The following is a 20,696-nucleotide window of genomic DNA, read 5'->3' on the forward strand; positions in this document are numbered from 1 at the left end:
TGAGGTGATGGGAATGTTTAGCACTATTTAAGTGTATTATGCAATGTGTATGCATGTGAAAACATCACATGGTACCCCACTGATATGTGCAAGTTTATGTTTTTATGTAGCATTTAGAAACAAAGTGTAGCGATCTGAGGAGCTTGATCTGTAGATCAGAGCAGCTATTGCTCTCACAGAGGACCCAGTTCAGTTCCCAGCACCTATCAACCATCAATCGTATACCTATCAATAACTCCAGTTCCGGAGGATACAACCCCCTCTTCTGATCTCTGTAACACCAGGAACTCATGCAATGCACACACATGTATAAGAGCAAAATGCAGAAAATAGCTATGCCTCTAAATTATTTTTTAAAAGAAAGCAAAGACTACAGTAACTTAAATGAACCTAGGAGAAACGACAAACCATGTGACCCATCTCACCCCCATATACGCCTTCCATGAATGGATCCTTTTATGTGCGTCTCTTTTCATCTAACAGAAAGTAACTGACTGATATAAACAGCTATATACAGTAGAGAACACAAATGGAAGTCAAGCCAATAGCTATACATTTCTACATGTCTGATGGGGTCTGTCCATATTGTCACATGGACAACAAACATACTCCCAGTTATTTAAGAGCAAATTCCTGTCCCCTTACAGTCACCTCATACAGTAAGGACTCTGGGAGATGTCCTGTTCTCCACCAGCAGAGATGGGAATATTTGCCCTGGGCATGGGGTCACTGTCTACAAACTCTAGGCTCTTGGAACACCAAATACTGACCTTGACTCAAGGTTTCATGGCTTAGAAATGTATGTAGATGTTTGAGCTATGCGGTGTTTAAAATCATCCTCAGAACACAGATCATAATCTGACCACTGAAAGAAATATTTTCATCTGTTGCCCTAAGTTTTCAACAGCAAACACTTGGTTGTGGCTGCTGATAAAGAAATTACTGTGTCAGTGCACACTACCAAAATTCCTGGCCAGGTATTTACAGGCATTCATGTTAAGAGAACAAAATTGCTATGGCAACAAAAATAATTCTAACATCCTTGGAGAATCAACTTATCTGGAGTGCTACTGTGTAGAAATACAGACAAAATTGGGTGGGAGCAGAAGGAGAAAAGTAATTTATATCCCAGAAATGCCAAATGTACAACTGCTCAGGTGTGCTGGTATATGTGAGTGAGCCTAGTAGTACTTGGGAGGTTAAGGTAGACTATGAATTCAAGGGTAGCCTGGGCTACATAGAGAGATCTTGAAACATTAGGATACACAGGGAGAACTTGGCTCAAAATAAGTAAACAGATAAAACTGAAGTGTGTTTTAAAACCAACATACTGTATTGTTAACACATTATATAAAATTATTTTTGATAAAGAATTTTCTATTATCCCCATGGATAAAGAGAATAATATGACTGAGATAATTTGAAACATAAGACCTGGAAGTTGCTCCATTTATTACAGAAGTGTGTTATTTAGCTTCCTTGCTGTGTGCTCAAATCTATTCTCCTAGCTAAGTGTGATTTGGCTTAATACTCTAACTTGACTTTGCTGAGCCCTAAGAAGTCCTTTCACATAATTAATCTAGAAATATACTAGCGGAAGACAATGAAGAAAAAAGAATATAAATCAGTCATATTGAAAAAGGACAAATAGAAAACCAAATCTCTCCCCTACCTCTATTAACATTGGAAAACTGGGAATGTGTGTGTGTGTGTGTGTGTGTGTGTGTGTGTACCATAGATTCTGAACAGTGTCTGGGTTTCTGAAGCTGGAGTTACAGGGAGTCATGAGCCATTTCACAAGTGGGAATCAAATTTGGGTCCTTGGAAGAGGAGCAGGCGCTTAATCACTGAGCCATCCTTCCAACCCTCTCTGAAATGTATGTTTTGGTGGTGGTAGTGGTGCTACTGCTGCTGCTGCTACTACTGTTTTGGTTTGGTTTTGGTTTGTGTTTATTGAGACAGAGTTTCTTTGTATAACCCTGGCTGTGCTGGAACTCACTCTGTAGACGAAGCTGACCTTGAACTCAGAAATCCATCTACCTTTGTCTCCAAGTGCTGGGACTAAAGGCTCCACCTCTTGGCAATATGTTTTAATAAGAAAATTAAGTCTGCATTGAACAGAATCGATAAAAATGCATTACTATTCTATCAGAGAGTGCTCACCTCTCTCTCACCCAGAGGCTCTTATGTAATTCTTGCAAGGGTCTGGCTTCTACCACATGTGTTCATCACTAACAGGAACTCACCATCTCAAAGGCGATGTTCAACACACAGGTTGATCCTGACACCTGACTCTTCATGCTGAGTGTTTAGAAGGGGATCCTCTCTTGCTAGTGGCCAAAGTAGTAGCTGAGGTGTTCACAAGTGTGTAGTACTAAGTCTCAGTCTCTCACTCTCTCTCCCTCCTTCCCTCCCTCCCTGCCCCCGTGTGTGTGTGTGTGTGTGTGTGTGTGTGTGTGTGTGAATGTGTTTTACTGGGAATCAAGCCCAGAGCTTCACACACCCCAGACAAATGCTCTATCACTGAACTACATCCAAGCCTGAAATTAGTTTTTAAAATAAGAATCCTTTTGCAAATTTTTAACCTAAATTCCTTAGCCAAGCCACCATGTGAAGATCTCTTGGGTGGACTGTAGGTTAGTGTGTTTATAAACAGCCAGGAGGCAGCCAGAAGCCATGCTAGAGCAAAGTTCACAAGTGGAAAAACTCTCATTCCTCTGTTTTCTCCTTGGCTTGGGGAGATTTGAAGCAAATAACCAGCAGGTAACAGGTACAGCAACACAAAGGCACACTTATGCACACTTGGATACATCTCAAGAAAGGAAAAATGGCTGAAAGGTTTTATCTTTAATACAACATAAATACATCTCTGGCTTGCAGGAAAATTGTATTAAAATCTTTGCCCAAATGTTATGGAAAATATTGACAGCTGGGTTTTCATAGTCAACTAAGTGCCCCAATGCTACAATGTGAAAACAACTGGTGTTGAGATGTATACCTATGTAAAGAATCTTATTAAATGATGCCATCAATTATGGAAGACAAAGCTGTCTGAGCGGACAGGGCCCTTACCTTCTCCAGTATAGCGTTGCCTTGGTGAGGGCTGATGTTGTGCTGGTTGATCTCTCTCTGGTACTTATATTCATAAACTTGGTCAGTGATGTTGACTAGCAGAGTTGATGGGCTGAAGAACAACTTCCCACAATTGTAGACAGTTCCACTATCAATATCAGTTGGTGCTGTGGCATATCGCAAAATCAATCCCATTATGAGGCCTAAAATAAAGAACACATGATTGTACTGAAAGAAAGCATTCTACCTCTCCCATAACTGACTGAATCAAATGTTTGATTTGGAACCTATAGAAGTGACATGAGAAAACACAGGGTTGTTTCTTGGTTTGAAAATTGTTTACTCACAGATACTATCTCATTGGGATGTGTTGTTGGAATAAGTCATGGACATTATTGACTGAATATGGAGGACATATTTTCATGTTTTTATTTCTTCTCCCTTACTCAACTCTCCTATCCATTCAAAGTATTCAAGAGAACCTTTGCTCTGTGGTCAACATAAAATAAACTGCTGTTAAGGAGATGGCATACCAGGAAAGCTGCTTCGCACTGACAGAATCCATTTATATTTCAGACCCAGAGGGAGAGGTGGCCTTGCTCTCTGTCTGGGGGGTGTGACACAGCAATAGCTTCTCCAATTTTAATGATATGTATTGGGGGGGGGGCATCCAGAAGGGAATTTAGTCCAAGGTCAAGCTCACTAGATCAAGCAGCTTCCTCTCCAGCTACCAAAGTCTATGCTTCTTTCCAGGCACCAAGTGCCTTCTCTTAACCTTTCAAACAATTCCCCCTTAAAATTTTACTTGTCCATAGTTGTGTGCATTCTCAAGACACAGAGTCCCTTTATACAAGATCAATCCTTGACTTCAAAGTTTCTAAAACCTATTAAGACAATTGTGGGTGTAGGATCACTATAAACCTTTTTACTACATATTTATTAACAACATTGGAGAAAAGAGCTTTAGAGATTCAAAACAACCCTTGATTCAAAATGTGGGTTCATGTATGTGTTTGGGGAGAAATAATCCAATTTTACCCTTTGGACCTCTATTTTCAGAGGTTTTATCTCTTGCTTGTGAATTTTATAATCTAGTAACAGTTCTCATGTTTTCCTTTTGTCTTTGTTGTTGTTTCATCTTTTAGTTTTTGAAGCAGAGTCACATGAAGTCCAGGCTGGCCTCAGTCTCATGGCCTAGAATTCCTAATCCTCCTGCCTCTGTCTCTTAAATGCTGAGATTACAGGTGTGCACCACCTTACCCAGCTCAACATTTCATATTTTTTGTGAGATATTTTGCATTAAATATTTTATTCCACATATCTATAGGTCTAATATAAAAAATAGAGTTTCAGAACTGGATGGACTTGAGTTTGTTTAAGTTGAAGATTCATAAGCAGAGAATTTGAACCCAGCATGCCATGCGAGAGGGCAGCTGGGAAGCACACTGTTATAGAGGCAAGCTCTGTATGATGTAAAGCTGGAGGAAAAGCTGAAGGCTTGCATGAGCAGATCAGACAATGAGCAGGATCTGGGCTGCACATCTGGGTAGCAGTGGGAATCTCAGTCAGTGGAAAGTGTGTCTGGATCTCTGCTCTATCTACACTACAGCCGTTAGTGAGAGGTGATTGCTCAGCCAAAGACTGTCTCTGGGCTTTCTTGTCTCTGGCCAGATGACTTCAATAGAGTGTAAGCAAAAGTGACCAAAAGTGACGTTTCACTTCTAGTTTGGGGCAGAAAATAATCTAGTGAATTCTTTCTCTTCTTCCTTTTAATGGCTGAATGGGAAGAAATGAAAGGCTCCAAAGATAGACTGGTCAGATGGAGCCTGGGTCCCTGAGGAACCAGGAGTAGAGGGACATCTGCCAGCCAGATGGTAGCACCTGCATTAGGCTGCTTTGTGTAACAACTTCTGTTCTGTAAGTTGCAAATATGTTGGTGTTTCTGTGGACACAATCTCTAGTAATAACCTCCTTAGGACAATGTATCAATGCAAAGGGACTTCAGAGATCCAATAATGGTATGGAAAGAAAATATATGTGGTAGAGGAGAGGAGGAGGGAAAGAATGGAGAGTAGGAATGAAGGGGAAGAGAGAGAGAGAGAGAGAGAGAGAGAGAGAGAGAGAGAGAGAGAGAGAGAGAGAGAGAGAGAGAGAGAGAGAGAGAGGAAGAAGAAGGAGGAGGAGGAGGAAGAAGAGGAGGAAGAGGAGGAGGAAGAAGAGGAGGAGGAGATCAAAGGACACCTCTGAAATGCTAAGAAACTTGTATCTTTCAGTTCTGTGGAGATGAGAACAGGCAAAAGCCTGTAGGCAGGAAGGTAAAATAATTAGATTTTCGTGTAAGAAGTATCACTTAGAGGGAACTGATTAAAGTGAAGAACAGGAAAAATCAAACTAACAAATTTTCTTGATAATTTTTTTAAATCTCACACTTGCTTCAGTTTATTCTACTCTTTTATAATAAAAAAATATTGCACGCAATCTTCATGAACAAGAAAAGACACTTAAGTGTTATGTTTCAGGCATAAAGGGTCTCCCAAACAGGTCCACATATTGAAAGTTTGTCCTTAGGTGCTAGGTTCAATGTTTGAAGCATGATTAGATCAAGGTCATTTCATTAGCCATGAAAACACACCGCTGAGAAGAGGGCAGTTGTCGTGGCCTTAGCTCCTGCACCCCGTGGTCTATCAGCACATTCATTAGATCATGGGGGCATTCCTTAAAACTTTACCAGTGCCCCAGCTCCTTCCTGACTCTCTGTTTCTTCTGAGATGTAAACAGCTCTAGGCAGTAGGCTTATACATCCATGACCTTTATCACCCCAGGTCACAGAGAGGGGACCAAACATTCATAGGCTAAAGTCTCTAAAACCCAAATCAATCCTTTGTGTATTCTCAGCTATGTCAGTGAAGTAATGAAAGGCCGTTTGGGCACACTGACCTTTATTGAGTATATGATCTGCCACAGAACAATGGGAATCTTCCGGCCTAGTGGTGGGTGCTTACAATGAAACCACCTAGACAGTGCAGAGGGCACCTCACTCACACCTCACACTCTTAGGTATAGAAGGACATCACTCTGTCCACTCATTTCCTAAAACTGCATCAATTAGTGCTGTGAACTACAGGACTATTATTGCTCTCTCTACTCAAGTGGGAGACAAAATTAAAAGAAGCACAAGACAGACCCTGCAGGGGTCTAAATGGATAGACCCTAAATTAATGTCCTTTCCAACTCCCAGTAGGTTAGCTACTTAGCTTTGAAAAATGCTCTCAACGAGGCAGCAAGAACTGAACAAGAAGTGTCTGCCCCTAGTCATTTCTCAAGTATGGAAAGCAAGTCCTTGCCTTAACAGCAAATGCATGCTCATTGGTGTGGCTAAGGTCATGTAAGACCTCAAAAACCAGGAGTGGTCCTGCCTGGTCCTGTCCCAGCTTGGGTCTTAGATTTGAAGAAGAAACACCATGAATGGAGGATACATTTGCAGACAGAAAAAAAGCAGACAGATTAGCCATGAAAACACAGCTCTGAGAAGAGGGCGGTGGGTGTGGCCTCAGCTCCTACACCCCATGCAGAGGCATTCTATATTCAGCCAATGTCTGCCCAGCGGGTTCACAAAGGCAGAGACCTGGGGACCACTCTGAAGGCAAACATGGCTAGAATCTCCCCATAACTTTTCCAAACCTTTCTAAAATCGTAATGTGTGCTACAGATGCTCTGTACAACCTTTCTTCCTTTCCTTTCTCCATAAATGCTTGTCTACTATCAAAGACAGTTATTCTGAATTTCTCACACCCTTCCCCATTTTTCCCTCAAAGAAGCTTCCCATAGTAAATTCTTTTCTACAGTTAATCTCTTCCAGCACTTCCTTTTTATAGGAGCCAACTTAACATATGAGGCGAGAGGTTCTGGCCCTTGTTGGCTCCAAACCCCAAGAGCTGGAAGGAATCAGATCTTGGCGGTTTGCAGAGCCATCGTGGCTGGCACACCCAGGCTTCAAGAACAGCAGCTGGACAGTCCTTGCTTGTCAGAGGCCAAGCGCTCCCACACAGCCTCCCACAGTTTTTCACAGGCCAACTCTGTGTGCTGGGCGGATGCTGACATAAAGATGGGGTGGCGAGCTGTCAAACACGCTGTTCGGGCAAGACTGCATGGGAGTGAATGAGAGAGGCAAGCAGGCTGGAGAGGAAGAAAACTCTCGGCAGAAGGGGTTATTTTCATATCCACACAGAGATACAGGATAAGGAAAGTGCCCATCACCCTATTGCATATAAATAGAAGACTGGCCACTGTGGCAGCAGAACACCACTTCCACTGAAAAACAAGAAAATCAGCAAGCCAAGGAGCTATCTTGCCTCAGTAAGGGACCGCCTCCCAGAACACGTGCGCAGAGCTGCAACCTAGGTCTGTCCCAGCTCTCACTCAGAGGTGGCCTCTGAGACCCACTTCTTTGAGAGGATTTGGCATTTCCTTTGCAGATAATCTACAATTAAGAAGCATGAGAGCTTTGTCGGGCCTGAATGTCTGAGTCCCTAGAGTAGGGAGAAGAATCTTGACCTCCCTCAGCTCCACACAAGCCCCTGACAGAGATTTTACTCTCAGAGCAGGACCTGAAAAAGGTCCTTGGGTCTCACCTTGGCAAATATATGCTCTCTCAGAGCCAGTGTACACAGGTCTCGCTCACCTCAGTACAGCTCACACAGTGTGAGTCGCACAGTGTGAGGAGCCAGTCGTGTGACAGCATTCAGGGTCCCCTTGCAGACCTCCGATACACAATGAAGCCATTTAAGGCAGAGGCTCTGTGCTGTATGATTCATCTCCTTCCCTCCAAAAAGGACAAGCACGTTAGGCAGAGTTGTAGTTAGATTGTTTCCAGGGGCAAACTCCCTTAAGTCAGGAGGAAAGGGGTCTGCTGCCTGGTTCACCCGTCACAGGGACTTAAAGTGTCATTGAGAAGGGGGACCTCATGACGTTCCTGTCCATAAGGGCTTTCTGCATAACTGTCGTCCAGCAGATGTCTGGCAGGCAGCTACACCATGTCAGGGCATGAAAGAGCTATAGAGGTAGTGATGCGTAATCCCAGCACTGAGGGATGGAGGCATTCAGATGAGGAGTTCAAGGTGAGAGGAGGCAACATGAGACTCTGACAAAGAGAGGAGTGAGGACAGAAGGAGCAGAGAGCTTCGGGCTGATCCCGCGGAGGGAGGCGCATGCAGAAACAAACGCCAGCCCTGACCCGGGCAGCCTTCGCTCTTACCTCAGTAGCCGCTTGGTCCTATTTGCCTGCCACAAACATGTGAGATGTTCTGAAGCTTGCGCGAGCCAGAAAGAAATGAGTATAAAATGTTCTTATTCTGAGGAACCGCAGAATCCGCCAGCAGCTGACTGGCCTTTTCCTCCCTTGGAATCCTGGCATGCTAATATCCTCTAAGAAGAAGGTACTCTAACTGTCTCACTATAAACCTCATGTCTCAGCCAAGTCTCTTGCATCTTACTGACAGATATTCAATATGGTACAGAAACGTTTCACTAAAAGGGCTTTGCTTAGAGAAATATGGACAGGGCCTTAATATTTTTTTTAAAAAACTTATAAATGGCAGCAGATAGCAAATGGTCTTTAAAATAGACCTATCCCAGACTAATCTGTGTTTTCATGGTCACACACAGTGCCCCACTGGAGGGCAAAGCACAACCCCAGCTCCCTTTTGTAGGAGTCATCCCTGGAGACAAGGGCACAGCCAGCGCAGCTGTGGGTGTGAGTTTGGTGGACTACTGTACAACATCCACTCCAGTGCTCCACGGAGTTTACAAGAACTCGGAAGCCACACACACATATAGCTAATCCAGGGAGACTGCGGGACAGCAGGGTGCTGGGCGGAGCAATGACACTGTCCCCTTCTCTGAACCAAGTAGGTGAATCCCCAAGCTTCTATCTCTACCTGTGATGTGTCTGCTAAAACTATCTTTGCTATTTCTCTCTCTGTGTCCCTTCACTTAACAAAGTTCCATTTGTTTCTTTTGTGACAGGGTCTCAAACTTGTGATCCTCATGTCAGCATCTCACCAGGAGCTGATATATTGCTGGTATATAGACCACACATTTCTCCCCACATGGCAATGTTAATGTCACCTTAGCTCAGCCAATGACATGTGAAGGGATCCTTGACAGGGAGTTTCATAGAAGAAGACACAGGAAAATGGAGAGGTGGGGGGGGGGTGTGTGGTATTCAGGGGTCAAGGTTTTTGTCACTTGTTGTTGAATAGAATCCAGGACCTGTACTTGCCAAGCAAACACGGATACTGACCTGCATGCCCAGCCCTAAAAACAAGACCCAGGGAATCTAAAGGAAGCACCACCTGCCCTATCCTCACAGCACCGGAGGGAGCTTCTCAGAGATGTTTAAGGATATGCAAGAGGTCAGGAGACACACAGCAGTCAGGCAGAAGAAGCATGCACATACAGCACAGCAAGGATTGGGCAATGAGGCAGCAGGGTGAGGTGAGGTCAGTAATGCAGGCTTGAGTGTGGCAGCTGAAGAAAGCCAGCAGTGGACATTTACAAGCACTGGAGTTGAACTGACTGCATCTCTGATACTTTTAACTTCTTATCTGATAAGGTTGGGGTTTTGTTGTTGTTGTTGTTTTTGTTGTTGTTGTTGTTTTGACTTATCAGCATCTTGTGGTTTAAAGAAATGACAAAGATTTGGATATTGATGCCTGAGTGTGTGTGTGTGTGTGTGTGTGTGTGTGTGTGTGTGTGTGTGTGCACACGCTGTTATTTAAGGCTTATGTAGACTCAGTGAAGCAGTATTCGGCAAAACCAGAACGGGGAAGTGGGAAGGGGTGGGTGGGAGGACAGGGGAAGAGAAGGGGGCTTACGGGACTTTCGGGGAGTGGGGGGCTAGAAAAGGGGAAATCATTTGAAATGTAAATAAATTATATCGAATAAAAAAAAATTTAAAAAAAAGGCTTGTGTTTCTTTCCCTGCCCTCCCACCAACCTTCTAAATTTGAAAGCAGAGTACAGAGTGTGGGTGTTGCTAAAAGGAACACAATTTATTGCTTCACACAGCTCACTAAGGACTTGCCCTGGGGGAGAAAACAGTTCTATAATGGTGTCAGCACTAGAGTGGGACAGCGGTCAGCCCGAGCAGCCCCCACATGCACCCAAGTGGAAAGCCACCCATGAAGCTGCCCAGCTGGGGACAACTCCAAAATACTCATCACTGTGTGGAAGAGACTGATGGAAACTATCAGAGGGCCAGCTATCATATTCTCTCCAGTGTAAGCTACCTCGTGTCTACCATGCATCCTTGGTACACATAGGTAACATCCAATATCCCATGCACATGTTTATACATACATGCCTGTAACACAACACTCATATCTCTTGGATTTTGGTGTGTGTCTCGGGGGTGGGGTGAGACAGAGTTTGTTTTTGTAGCCCTGGACATCCTGGAACTCACTCTGTGTAGCAGGCTTGCTTCAAACTCAGAGATCTGCCTGCCTCTGCCTCCCAAGTGATAGAATTAAGGGTGTGTACCACCACTGCCCAGCTTGGGTGCTGGGATTTCTAGCATGTATTATAGATTATTTTTCCTCTGTAAATCACTTCAGGCACCAGCTTTTTTTATAGCTAATATGCTTGTCATCATTCCTAGAAGCCATTAGCAGAACTGTAGACAAGAGGGTCTAACTAGATATATATTGGCTAAACAACGTGGTTTTTTTCTTTATAGTTTTATCCAAAACAATCTACCATTTCCTCTCTAGCAGCAGACTGTTGTAGACAGTGAAAGTGGTTCCCCAGAAGAGAGATGGTTTTCACCCTAATGGGGCGGTAAAGAGGGTAGGAAACAAAAGCAGCACTGCCTGTTGAATTCCTTCCCTTGTGAAGTACTAGACAGCGTGAAGACATGGGCGCCACCTGGAAGGTTGTAGACACACAGCTGGGCTATGGCCGTGGTTTTGATCCTAGCCACTTGCTTCTTCTGGTTATCGATCTTTAGCTGATGATGCTATTCAGGCTGTTAGCAGCACTATACAAACAATAGTAGAGACAGTAGCTCCCTCCAATAGCCAGTAGGATTAAGACTACAGCCTTTGAACTCCATCAAGATCAATAGTGTCAGACTCGCCAGGACGCTTTCAGGGTTCTTAGACCCCAGAGATAAAAATTACCATCTTTCAGACTATTCCAAAAATTAAATTCAGTCAAACTCACATATGAAGAAAGCTCTAGCTCTTTTATGAGTCACATAAGTCCGATCTCCTTTCTCAAGCTCTATAAAGCACCTGCACATCTGTAAAGCATTCTGACCTCTATGGATATTTACAAGCCAAAAGACGAAACTCTCAAGGTAGCTTCCCCCGGGGTATGGGTGGGTGTTTCCAGGAAGCCTTGCCACCTTCCTTGGGATACTTCAGGTCCAGCTACACAGCATGAACGGGAAGTCGCAGTTTTGCTTCCACTGGGTTACACTGGGTAGTCCAGATACTACCACTTCTGGAGGTAAGCCAGGAACCGAACTGCCCCTGCCAACAGCAGTTCCCCTCTAACGGAATGGGGACACTGATACGAGCACAAGGGTGACCCAAATCCAAGACCATAGACTTTGAAAAGTGTCCCCACCAACTCTGCGCAGCGGCTTATGCATTTTCTAATTCTCTCTTTGTCTTTATTTTGTTGACTTCCAAAGGTACTGTCTAAAGTAGGGTTTTTATTGCTATGATGGAAGACCATGACCGAAGTAACTTGGGGATTTGGGCTTTACTTGGCTTACACTTCCATATTGCTGTTTGTTGCTGAAGGATGCCAGGACAGGAACTTGAACAGGCAGGAACTTGGAGGCAGATGCTCCTACAGAGGGCTTACAGCCCGGCTGCTTACTGGCTTTCTAACCATGGCTTGCTCAGCCTGCTGTCTTATAGAACCAAGGGCCAGCCAGCCCAGGGCTGGCACCACCACAATGGGCTGAGCTCTTCTCATCAGACAGTAATTAAGATAATGCCCTGCAGGCTTGCCTACCTTAAGTTGAGGTCCCTTCCTCTCAGAAGACTTTAGCTTGCATCAACATGGCATAAAACTATTCAGCACAGGTACCATTGCCTGGAACAGAATAAACCCTTGCTGACAATAGCAGATGCTCTAGAGTGGATACTTAAGATGATGGAATAGCATAGGTGTCCTGAGTCTGAAACACAGCCCCCCCACCCCCAACAGTTATCAGTGACTTTGTGTCTCTGAGGATCAGATTCCTTATCTGTAGCATGAAAGCAATAATCTCTTCTCTATTCACTTGTGCACACACACACACACACACACACACACACACTACCAAGAAACCACATAGAACTAAACTGGCAAGCTTTGAATCCCACACCTGGACTCTAGCACTTGTGTGACATTAGGAAAGTTACTTGATCCTCTGTTGTTCAATGTTCCTTATCTGAGAAATGACCGTTGTAAGGATTAAGCTGGTCAATATGTGTAAAGTCTAATTTTGCATTCTACATGTTATTTGCTAGTTTTTTATTATGTATCTACTTTTTGAGATAACAAATATTAATATTCCTTGTCACTACCCATATGGATTAATTCAATTAGACTCTAGACAATAGCTCATAAAGCTTGAGTCATTGGTGTGTGCCTTCAGACGCTTCAGAGAGCAGCAATGAAGAGGCACAGGGCAGCCAGACCAAAGCTGCCCAAGTCTAAAGGTCCCACACCCCAGCACAATACTCAGGCTTATTTAGCATCCAGAGGTGATTTTACAAAAAACAAAATTATTCCCCTCTTTGTTTTTCTATGACAGAGCTACACTGCATAGCCTTCACTAGCCAATAACTTACTATGCAAATCAGGATGATATGAAATGAAACTAGGATTGCTCCTCCTGCCTCTGCCTCCCAAGAGCTAGAATTACAGGTGTGCATTGGCATGCCCAACATAACATCTCAGGTAGGAAGAAATGTCCTTGATTCAATTCCTCCACGAATTTACTTAAGCAACTCCATACAGTGTGGGAAAAAAAAAAAAAAAAAAAACTTGGGCACATCCCCAAAGTGCCTAAATTAAGCTTCGTATAGCATGATCAAGAACAAATTGAGTATATTGGACTCTAGAACCTAACTACCCTTGCAGGAGAGCCTTCAGGTTGAGGCAGAGCTGCTGTGGGTGGGTGAGGAAAGATCCCATGGAGATGCACACAGCCATCCCCAGCTACTCTGATGAAATCATGTCATTGCCTCGCTCTTCCAGCGGGAAATCGGTAAGATTGACTGGGCACCCAATCAGAATCAAAACAGACAAACTAACAGTGGTGACCAATGGTAAGTAAAACCATGTCAAGAGAAACTACTCGATTTCATCATTGCCTATTTGATTCCAAACAGGAAGCTACTGGGTTTAAGGGAAGCAGCTCCACGATGTCTGACTGAAGTCTGTCTTGGCTTGAAGTTTGGAGAAGTGTTGAAGGTATAAAGACGTTTATTTCCTGCCCATTTCACAGATAAGAAAACTCAGACCAGAAATTAAGCCATGGAGTAGAGCAATGCATCCTGCTACTGTGGAAAAAAAGAGAATTATTAGCCTTAATTGGGGCTTTCTCTACAGAGTTTGCCAGGTTTCAACAATGTGCCTAAGAAGGACAACTGAGGCAGGTGCAGTAAGAGATGAGCATCCTCTACAGGTCTAGCTGTCAGCTAGGGGTGCAGGCTGAGCTGGGACAGAGCAAACCTAGACCAATAAAGTGGAGGTACACCATGTCCAGCAATCCATTTTCAGCTGGGAACCTCCAAGACAGACTGGGATGAAATCAATGCCTTCACAAGATTTGCGGAAAGATGTTTTTGTAACTATAGTTTCTTTAAACCTGAGGAAGGGGTGACTAGCTGTTGATTAAATTAAATTGCTCTATGAAACTTAGGTAAGAATACTCTTAAAGCCAGGCGGTGGTGGCACACGCCTTTAATCCCAGCACTTGGGAGGCAGAGGCAGGCGGATTTCTGAGTTCAAGGCCAGCCTGGTCTACAGAGTGAGTTCCAGGACAGCCAGGGCTATGCAGAGAAACTCTGTCTTGAAAAAAACAAACAAAAAAGAATACTCTTAGAGGATCAGAAAACATTTGGATGTGACAGAACTTCTGGATAAGCTCAAAAGTCTAACTCTAGAGGCTTGGGATTTTTCTGGTCCCTAATAAGTGATGAACAAATTTCTGCATGAATTCAGGGCAATCTCTATATTAGATGAAGGTTTAAAAAAATCAAAGGTAGAACTCTAAGATGTTTAAATTGTTCTCTCCTTAATCTTAAATCCCAACGCTCAAAGGTATGCCATTACAAATGTCCTACAAGATGTGACAACCCCTAGGGAGTTAAAATGAACTCCTAATGCTATCAGGGACTGAGGAGCAAGCGTTCTGTCAGGAGTACTGAGGAGATGAATCTAAGCCCCAAATTAAGCAGCACTGAGTGTCCCAGCTGCTGTCAATCAATATTTTGACCATTAACGCTCCTTCTGGCTTTTAGTCCAGTTTAAATGATTATGACTGTTGCTTATTCTTCCATTTTGAAATAACCGGAGCCCTAGGAAGTCATGAGGGACAATTACCCTTTACTATGCCTGGTGAAGCAAAAGTATTTCTACAATGACACTGCTAATTTATAAAAAGCACCCATGACCCATAATAATGAGAGAAGGCCTTTTTATATTTTTGTATAAGCAATTACTTGTATTTGGATCTTCAGTTTTATTTCCAATCAGCACAGAGAAACCTTCTTGGCCCCTATAACCCTGAATATGATATTTTAAGGTTAACGACTTGAAAATTGTTTCTAACAGTAATTATGAAAGAACAGTTGAACATTCTGCTTGGTCACCTTGATCCTTGTTTATCCTGTAACTGCTCATTTTCTAAGCCTCTGATCCCTAGAATTTTTTTTAATTGGATTCGCAAGTACACTGATTAAATGTATCAACATCTATTATATCTTCTAAGGGACATTTGGCACAGGTCACCCGAATGCCCTCAGAGGGGCATTCTGGGGACTGGGCTGAGGGAATGCAGACACTGTGGTGCCTGAAGAAAACACTGTTCTCAGGATGAAAGCACATGGTTTGTGCAAGCAGGTGATGATGGCAAGAGGCAAAGGCAGAGAGCCCAGTAGGCTGGCCTCTGAGCCCAAAGAGAAAGGCAACTATCCGAGGTGGCGCGATTGGAAAGAATACACCACAGTAACAATCACTTAAGAGGGACTCAAAGCCAGAACAGACATTAATGGTCAGCATATTGATTAACAGCACGATGGAGAGATCTGCCCCAAGCTACTCTGAGGTGTCTGTCTCCAGAAAACAAGAAAAAGTCTACTTTTGTCTTCCTTTCCATTGGTCTTCATTATGCCTTTACCAGACTACTGGGGAAACAATGGCTTACTTCCTCCGACTGAGAAAGAGTTTACCCTGGGATTTTAGTTTGTCAGACCCCTTGGAAAAGAAACTTGATGGCTAATCCTTCAATGTTTACAACAGGATCATATATTTGGAACACCCTCATTTCTCCACCAGCCCCCTACCCCCTGCTCACACACACATACACACGCTCCCTAGAATATCACTGAAGGAATTTACTTATTACTGTCTTAGCATCCCTAATTAAAAGATATGCTGGACCCCAGCTCAGCACCAACCAACACTATGATCTCGATCTAAGCCCACTTCCTCTGCACAATGAGGATTCCTTTCTCTAAGATTCCTTTCAAGTGTATGGACTTTATATTCATTTACAAAAACTAAACCTTTGAGATGCTGGCCCTGTTACTATTAAAGGAGTTTCTTAGAGTTTCTCTTTTTCCTAGGTTTTAGTTTGACGATTTCATTACATCTCTGACAAAAAGTCTATACTATGCACTTCAGTATAGCATTTTGAAAAGCCATCCTGATGAATTATTTTCAGAGTTTCACCTTGAAAATAAACAAGAACCTTATTAACAGCTTGAAATGTATGAAAACACATGGGGAGGACCACTATACTTGACTATTCAGGTTGGGGAGGACCACCATGCCTGACTGTTCAGCTTAGGGAGGACCACCATGCCTGACTGTTCAGTTTGGGGAGGACCACCATGCCTGACTGTTCAGCTTGGGGAGGACCGCCATGCCTGACTATTCAGCTTGGGGAGGACCACCATGCCTGACTGTTCAGCTTGGGGAGGACCACCATGCCTGACTGTTCAGCTTGGGGAGGACCGCCATGCCTGACTATTCAGCTTGGGGAGGATCACCATACCTGACTGTTCAGCTTGGGGAGGACCACCATACCTGACTGTTCAGCTTGGGGGACAGCTATCATGCCTAACTATTAACCATATCTAATCAAGAATTATTTAAGTCAAAGCTTAATTACTTTTATAAAACAATATTCCTACCACAGAGAAGGACATTGGTAAAAATCATTATAATTCTAGCACATTGGAGGCTATAGAGAAATCTTTCCTTCTAATAAGGACTTAATCTTAACTCTGTTGTATCGCTAAAGTATGCACAGCCCTTTGATCCGATGCTTAGGATGACAGTGTTTCTGGCTTCTCAGATTACATCCTGCATCTTTTTGATTATTTATTACCCAAGACAGAGAAAGCTCCTGGTAAATCGATTATGGAGAAAGGGAGAATGACTCATGTCTAGGGCTCAGCCTCTGCAAGCGCTGTGCCCTTCTCTATTGGCCTGTCTCTTCCACCCTGAAAAGTTTCACTGTGTGTTATATGACTTTCAGTACAGAGGCACTCAGCAGTGCTCAGAACTGGCCGCCTGGAAATGCACTGCACTGCCTGGCCTGAAACGGCTGTCCTATAGCTCAAGTGTCTCAAGGAGTCTAGTCAAAGAGGGGCTATCTCATGCTTTCACTTCAGGGCTATACTTGGTTAACATCAGCCCATCACATGCTCAGCACATAAAAGGTGCCCTCATCTTGTTTGCCTCGACCTCAGACATAGAAAAGGGCCTCAGGGACTTCCAAAAGGAGAGCAAGTCAAAAAGTATGTTCTTTGCTATGTGTTTTGGCAGCCTTTTGACTGTTCCCTTTACGTTCAAAGCTGTTACTTTTTACTAGGTGGGATAAGGGTAGTGAAGCTAGTTGATAGTGAGACAATTTGTCTCAGTACCAACTCAGTGCTGGTGCCTTGTATCTCAATAAATTAGATAACCCAGGCTAGCCTGTATAGACTCCATAATCACATTTCATAATCACAAAGTTTATTAAACTTTCCAGAAAGGATAGATGCTATGCTAACTTGCACAGAAATAACATCACGTTGGGAGGTTAAACCTTAATTTAAAACCTTTTCCCCTCTGTAGTTTGGGTGTGTTTACTTACACCTATTATTCCAGCACCCAAGAGACTGAGGCAGGAGGATCATTGTGAGTTTGAGGCCAGCCTAATGAGTTCTAGAACAACCTTGTTTCTAGAGTGAGACTTGTCTAAAATGAAAGGGGGGGGGGGGCAGAAAGTGTGTGTGTGTGTATGTGTGTGTGTGGTGTGAAAACACAAATAAGTATTATAAACAAGATCATATCAAATCAGGCTAAGCAATGGAAATGTTGCATAGGAAATTCTTGGTTTAACACTTTTATTATCAGAAGCTAAAACAGTGTTCATGGGATGAAAAAGGATTTGGACACAATTATTCCCATTACAAGGGTGGGGTCTGTTTCTACGAGTATTTCTTCTTGAAAATAGTTGAAACGGTATTTCCTCCATGCAGTCTGAAGCTATTTGGTTAACTTTGCCCTGCTCCTCGGGCTGCCTGTGGAAGCGGCTGCTCTGGCTGCATTACCACCACGTCCTACTACCAGGACTAGCGCTCCATGACTCCCCGCATGACAAAGGACTGCAGCTGTCAACAGACTCACAGAAAGTGCTGCCTCAGAGCGTGACTCTGACAGCTGCTCTGTGGCCAGGCGAATTTCTGCTGCTCCTCTGGAAAAAGGCGGCTCCTCTCATTGAGCTAATGACACTTCAATCAGCATGTTCCCCTCACTTTCTGCACTTTGCCATCTGAGCACAAGTCTCTAATTACGCCCAGGCAACAAGTTTCACATCAACCCCACCGTTTACACACTCACCATACACCATCGCCCCTCCAGTCTCGTGTAAGAAGCGGAATCGATGATTTTTAAATAACCAGATTGTTAAAATGGTAAGGATAAGCAAAAAATTAAACGCGAGTAGCTCCACTGCTCCCTGGTGTTGAAAATGATCTTCATCCTTCCCTGACGTAAGCCGAAGCTGCCCCGCCATTCTCCACTCGACCGACGGTGATGCTCAGAGAAATTCCTGGACAAGGGATGTGCACTTTGACGAGGGTTGCCTAGGACAGACTGGCGCCCACAGAATTTCAGAATAAACGCTGCTACTTTGTTGCTACTTCACAAGCAATTCAGATGGCTTAGCATTCAGACCGGCTTCTAGTTACAACTTCCTGTTTCTCTCTTAAAGCAGCCTCGTCTCTTTTCAAACTCTAGAGGGTGGTTTCATCATAGAAGGCTCTGTCTTTAAATGATTCACTCTGGGAAATGAGCTTCCACAGACGTCGGATATGCCAGCAAGATGCTGATGTCCAGACTCGTGGCTCTCCTGTTTCCAACATGATTTCTTAGGCTGTATATATAACTGACATGTTGTACATTGATAATAAGACAGTTCGACTCAGCACATCAATAGTTTCCAGATTCAAAAGGGCGAGTCCAGACCCTTTACCTTCACCTACTCAGGTTTCTCCCCTCCCACCAGTGCCTCCCAGGGGAGGAGGATTGACAGGTATGATTTCACAGAACTATTATTGAGAAGCACGGATCCAGTACACGATTCTCTAACTTTTTATAATTGTTGGTCACTCAATAGAATGTCAACTAAAATAATCAAAAGGAAAATTCTAGCCCTAGTCCTTTAACTGTGGTATTTAAATTGGTTGAAGAACAAAAAGGAAGGGAGGTAGAAAAGGAGGGGGAGGGAGGGAGAAAGGGGAGAGGGAGGAGTTCAAGACTGGCACCTCCTGTTCTTCTGCTTCCTAGGCACACATCAGGGTTTCCTTGCCCTTAGCAATCAGTCACTGTGCTGCCAGATCTGCTGTGGAGACCCCACATCTCAACACATGGTAGAAATGGGCGAGTGTTAATGTCCGATTTCTATTCTGATAGAATTCCATTTCTGTAGTGTGAAGTTAAGTCACTGAGTAAGTAGAATCCAAGGCACCCTGAAAAAAAAAATACATCACTAAAGGCTTTGGGACAAACACATAATAATATTATGGTCTTGTAGACCTGTAATTCTGGCATTCAGGAAGCTGAGGCAGGAGGATCACTGTGAATTCAAGGTCTCCCCAAGCTACATAGACACTGGTAGGTCCCACGGAAAAACGAATTTCCCATTCTGGGAGAGTATCAACCACTCCAGTGCCTCTGCTTCTTTGCAACTCCGGAGCTGGTTTTCTCTGGGCTTGGCTCAGCAGGGGGCGTCTGTGAGCATCGCAGATGTTCTTACCCATGGTGCCTCTTGGCAGCCATCTCTGTGATGACTAATATTGGAGTTGTCTTGAAGCCGGTCAGCTATTGGTTGCAAGCCTTTGCCAGCAGCCTCACCTTCAGTATTTGAAAACCCACAGGTGAGTCGTGAGATTCCCAAGATAATGCAAATTCGAAACGAGAGAACTTCCTGGTTTTTGCTGCTTTTAAGTCAGTCGTGCTCTCATTGTCACCACATCCATTTCCCTCTTTTCTACTCCATGAAGAGACCTGGGAAATGGGTGAGAAGGAGCAGGGGATGTTTGGCTGACTTACAAGCTTTTCAAAAGCTGTAAGTTTGCTGTTGAGAAAAGGCAGTGCAGAAAGAGGAACGGAGCGTGGGTAGAGGAAAGAAGCCCTCGCCTGCAAGCCTGGTCCAAGCCTGTTGCCCGGAGCTCGGAGAATGGCGGTGAAGGCACAGCCGGCAGCAGCTGGCTGAGATGGTTTTGAACAAAGACAATGTCTCTCATCCATGGAGACTGCTTCACTGGGAGCATTAAAATGGAAAGGGGCTGCCCTGAGGCATATGGGCTCAAGGCCTCTCTACTTTTCCAGTTGTGAAAGTCAGGAATCTCAAAACCTCATTTACAAGCAAAAGACTGCTTTTAACTCCCTGATTCAACTCTGTAACTCATTTTTTGTTTGTTTGTTTTTTCATATTATCAGTTCACAATCCCATCCAAGGCACCCCTGGGAAGACATTTGATAAAAGAAGGAAAAGGGCTGACAAGATGGCTTGGCACGGTGCTTGCGGCCAAACCTGATGATTTGAGTTCAATCCCCTGGGTCCACAGGATGGATTCTTGTGGTCCTTCTCCTGATTCTAATGAGAGCTGTCATGAGGCCAGCTGTCAATGTTGACAGCGTCACCCTCAACAATCCTCCCTATGGCTTTGCTTCCATCAGCCTACCTTGCTTCCTTTGTGAGTCTGTGTGAGCCTTGTTTTCAATTCTTTGGCTAAGAAGCCTAATGTAACCACAACTGCCTGATGATCTCAGACCCTAACCGCTAGTGACAGTTCTGTGTCCTAGGAAAACTGGGTTAACTAATGACTGGAATAACCAAGGTCC

The 20,696-nt window shown here is 43.9% G+C and overlaps 1 protein-coding gene across 1 annotated transcript in view; it reads right to left on the reverse strand.

The window, feature by feature from the left end:
* Positions 1-18,543, reverse strand: part of Slc9a9 (solute carrier family 9 member A9) — a 576,880-nt gene extending 558,337 nt beyond the window's left edge. Inside the window, exons 1-2 of the mRNA XM_052187635.1 lie at positions 18,189-18,543; positions 3,073-3,275 (exon numbers count right to left, since the gene is read on the reverse strand). Of these exons, the coding sequence (XP_052043595.1) occupies positions 3,073-3,275; positions 18,189-18,363 (378 nt within the window). The 5' untranslated portion in view covers positions 18,364-18,543. The remainder of the gene's footprint in view (positions 1-3,072; positions 3,276-18,188) is intronic.
* Positions 18,544-20,696: the final 2,153 nt, after the last annotated feature.

Source organism: Apodemus sylvaticus, chromosome 7 (assembly GCF_947179515.1).
Source record: "Apodemus sylvaticus chromosome 7, mApoSyl1.1, whole genome shotgun sequence".
In the NCBI taxonomy this organism is placed as follows: Eukaryota; Metazoa; Chordata; class Mammalia; order Rodentia; family Muridae; genus Apodemus; species Apodemus sylvaticus.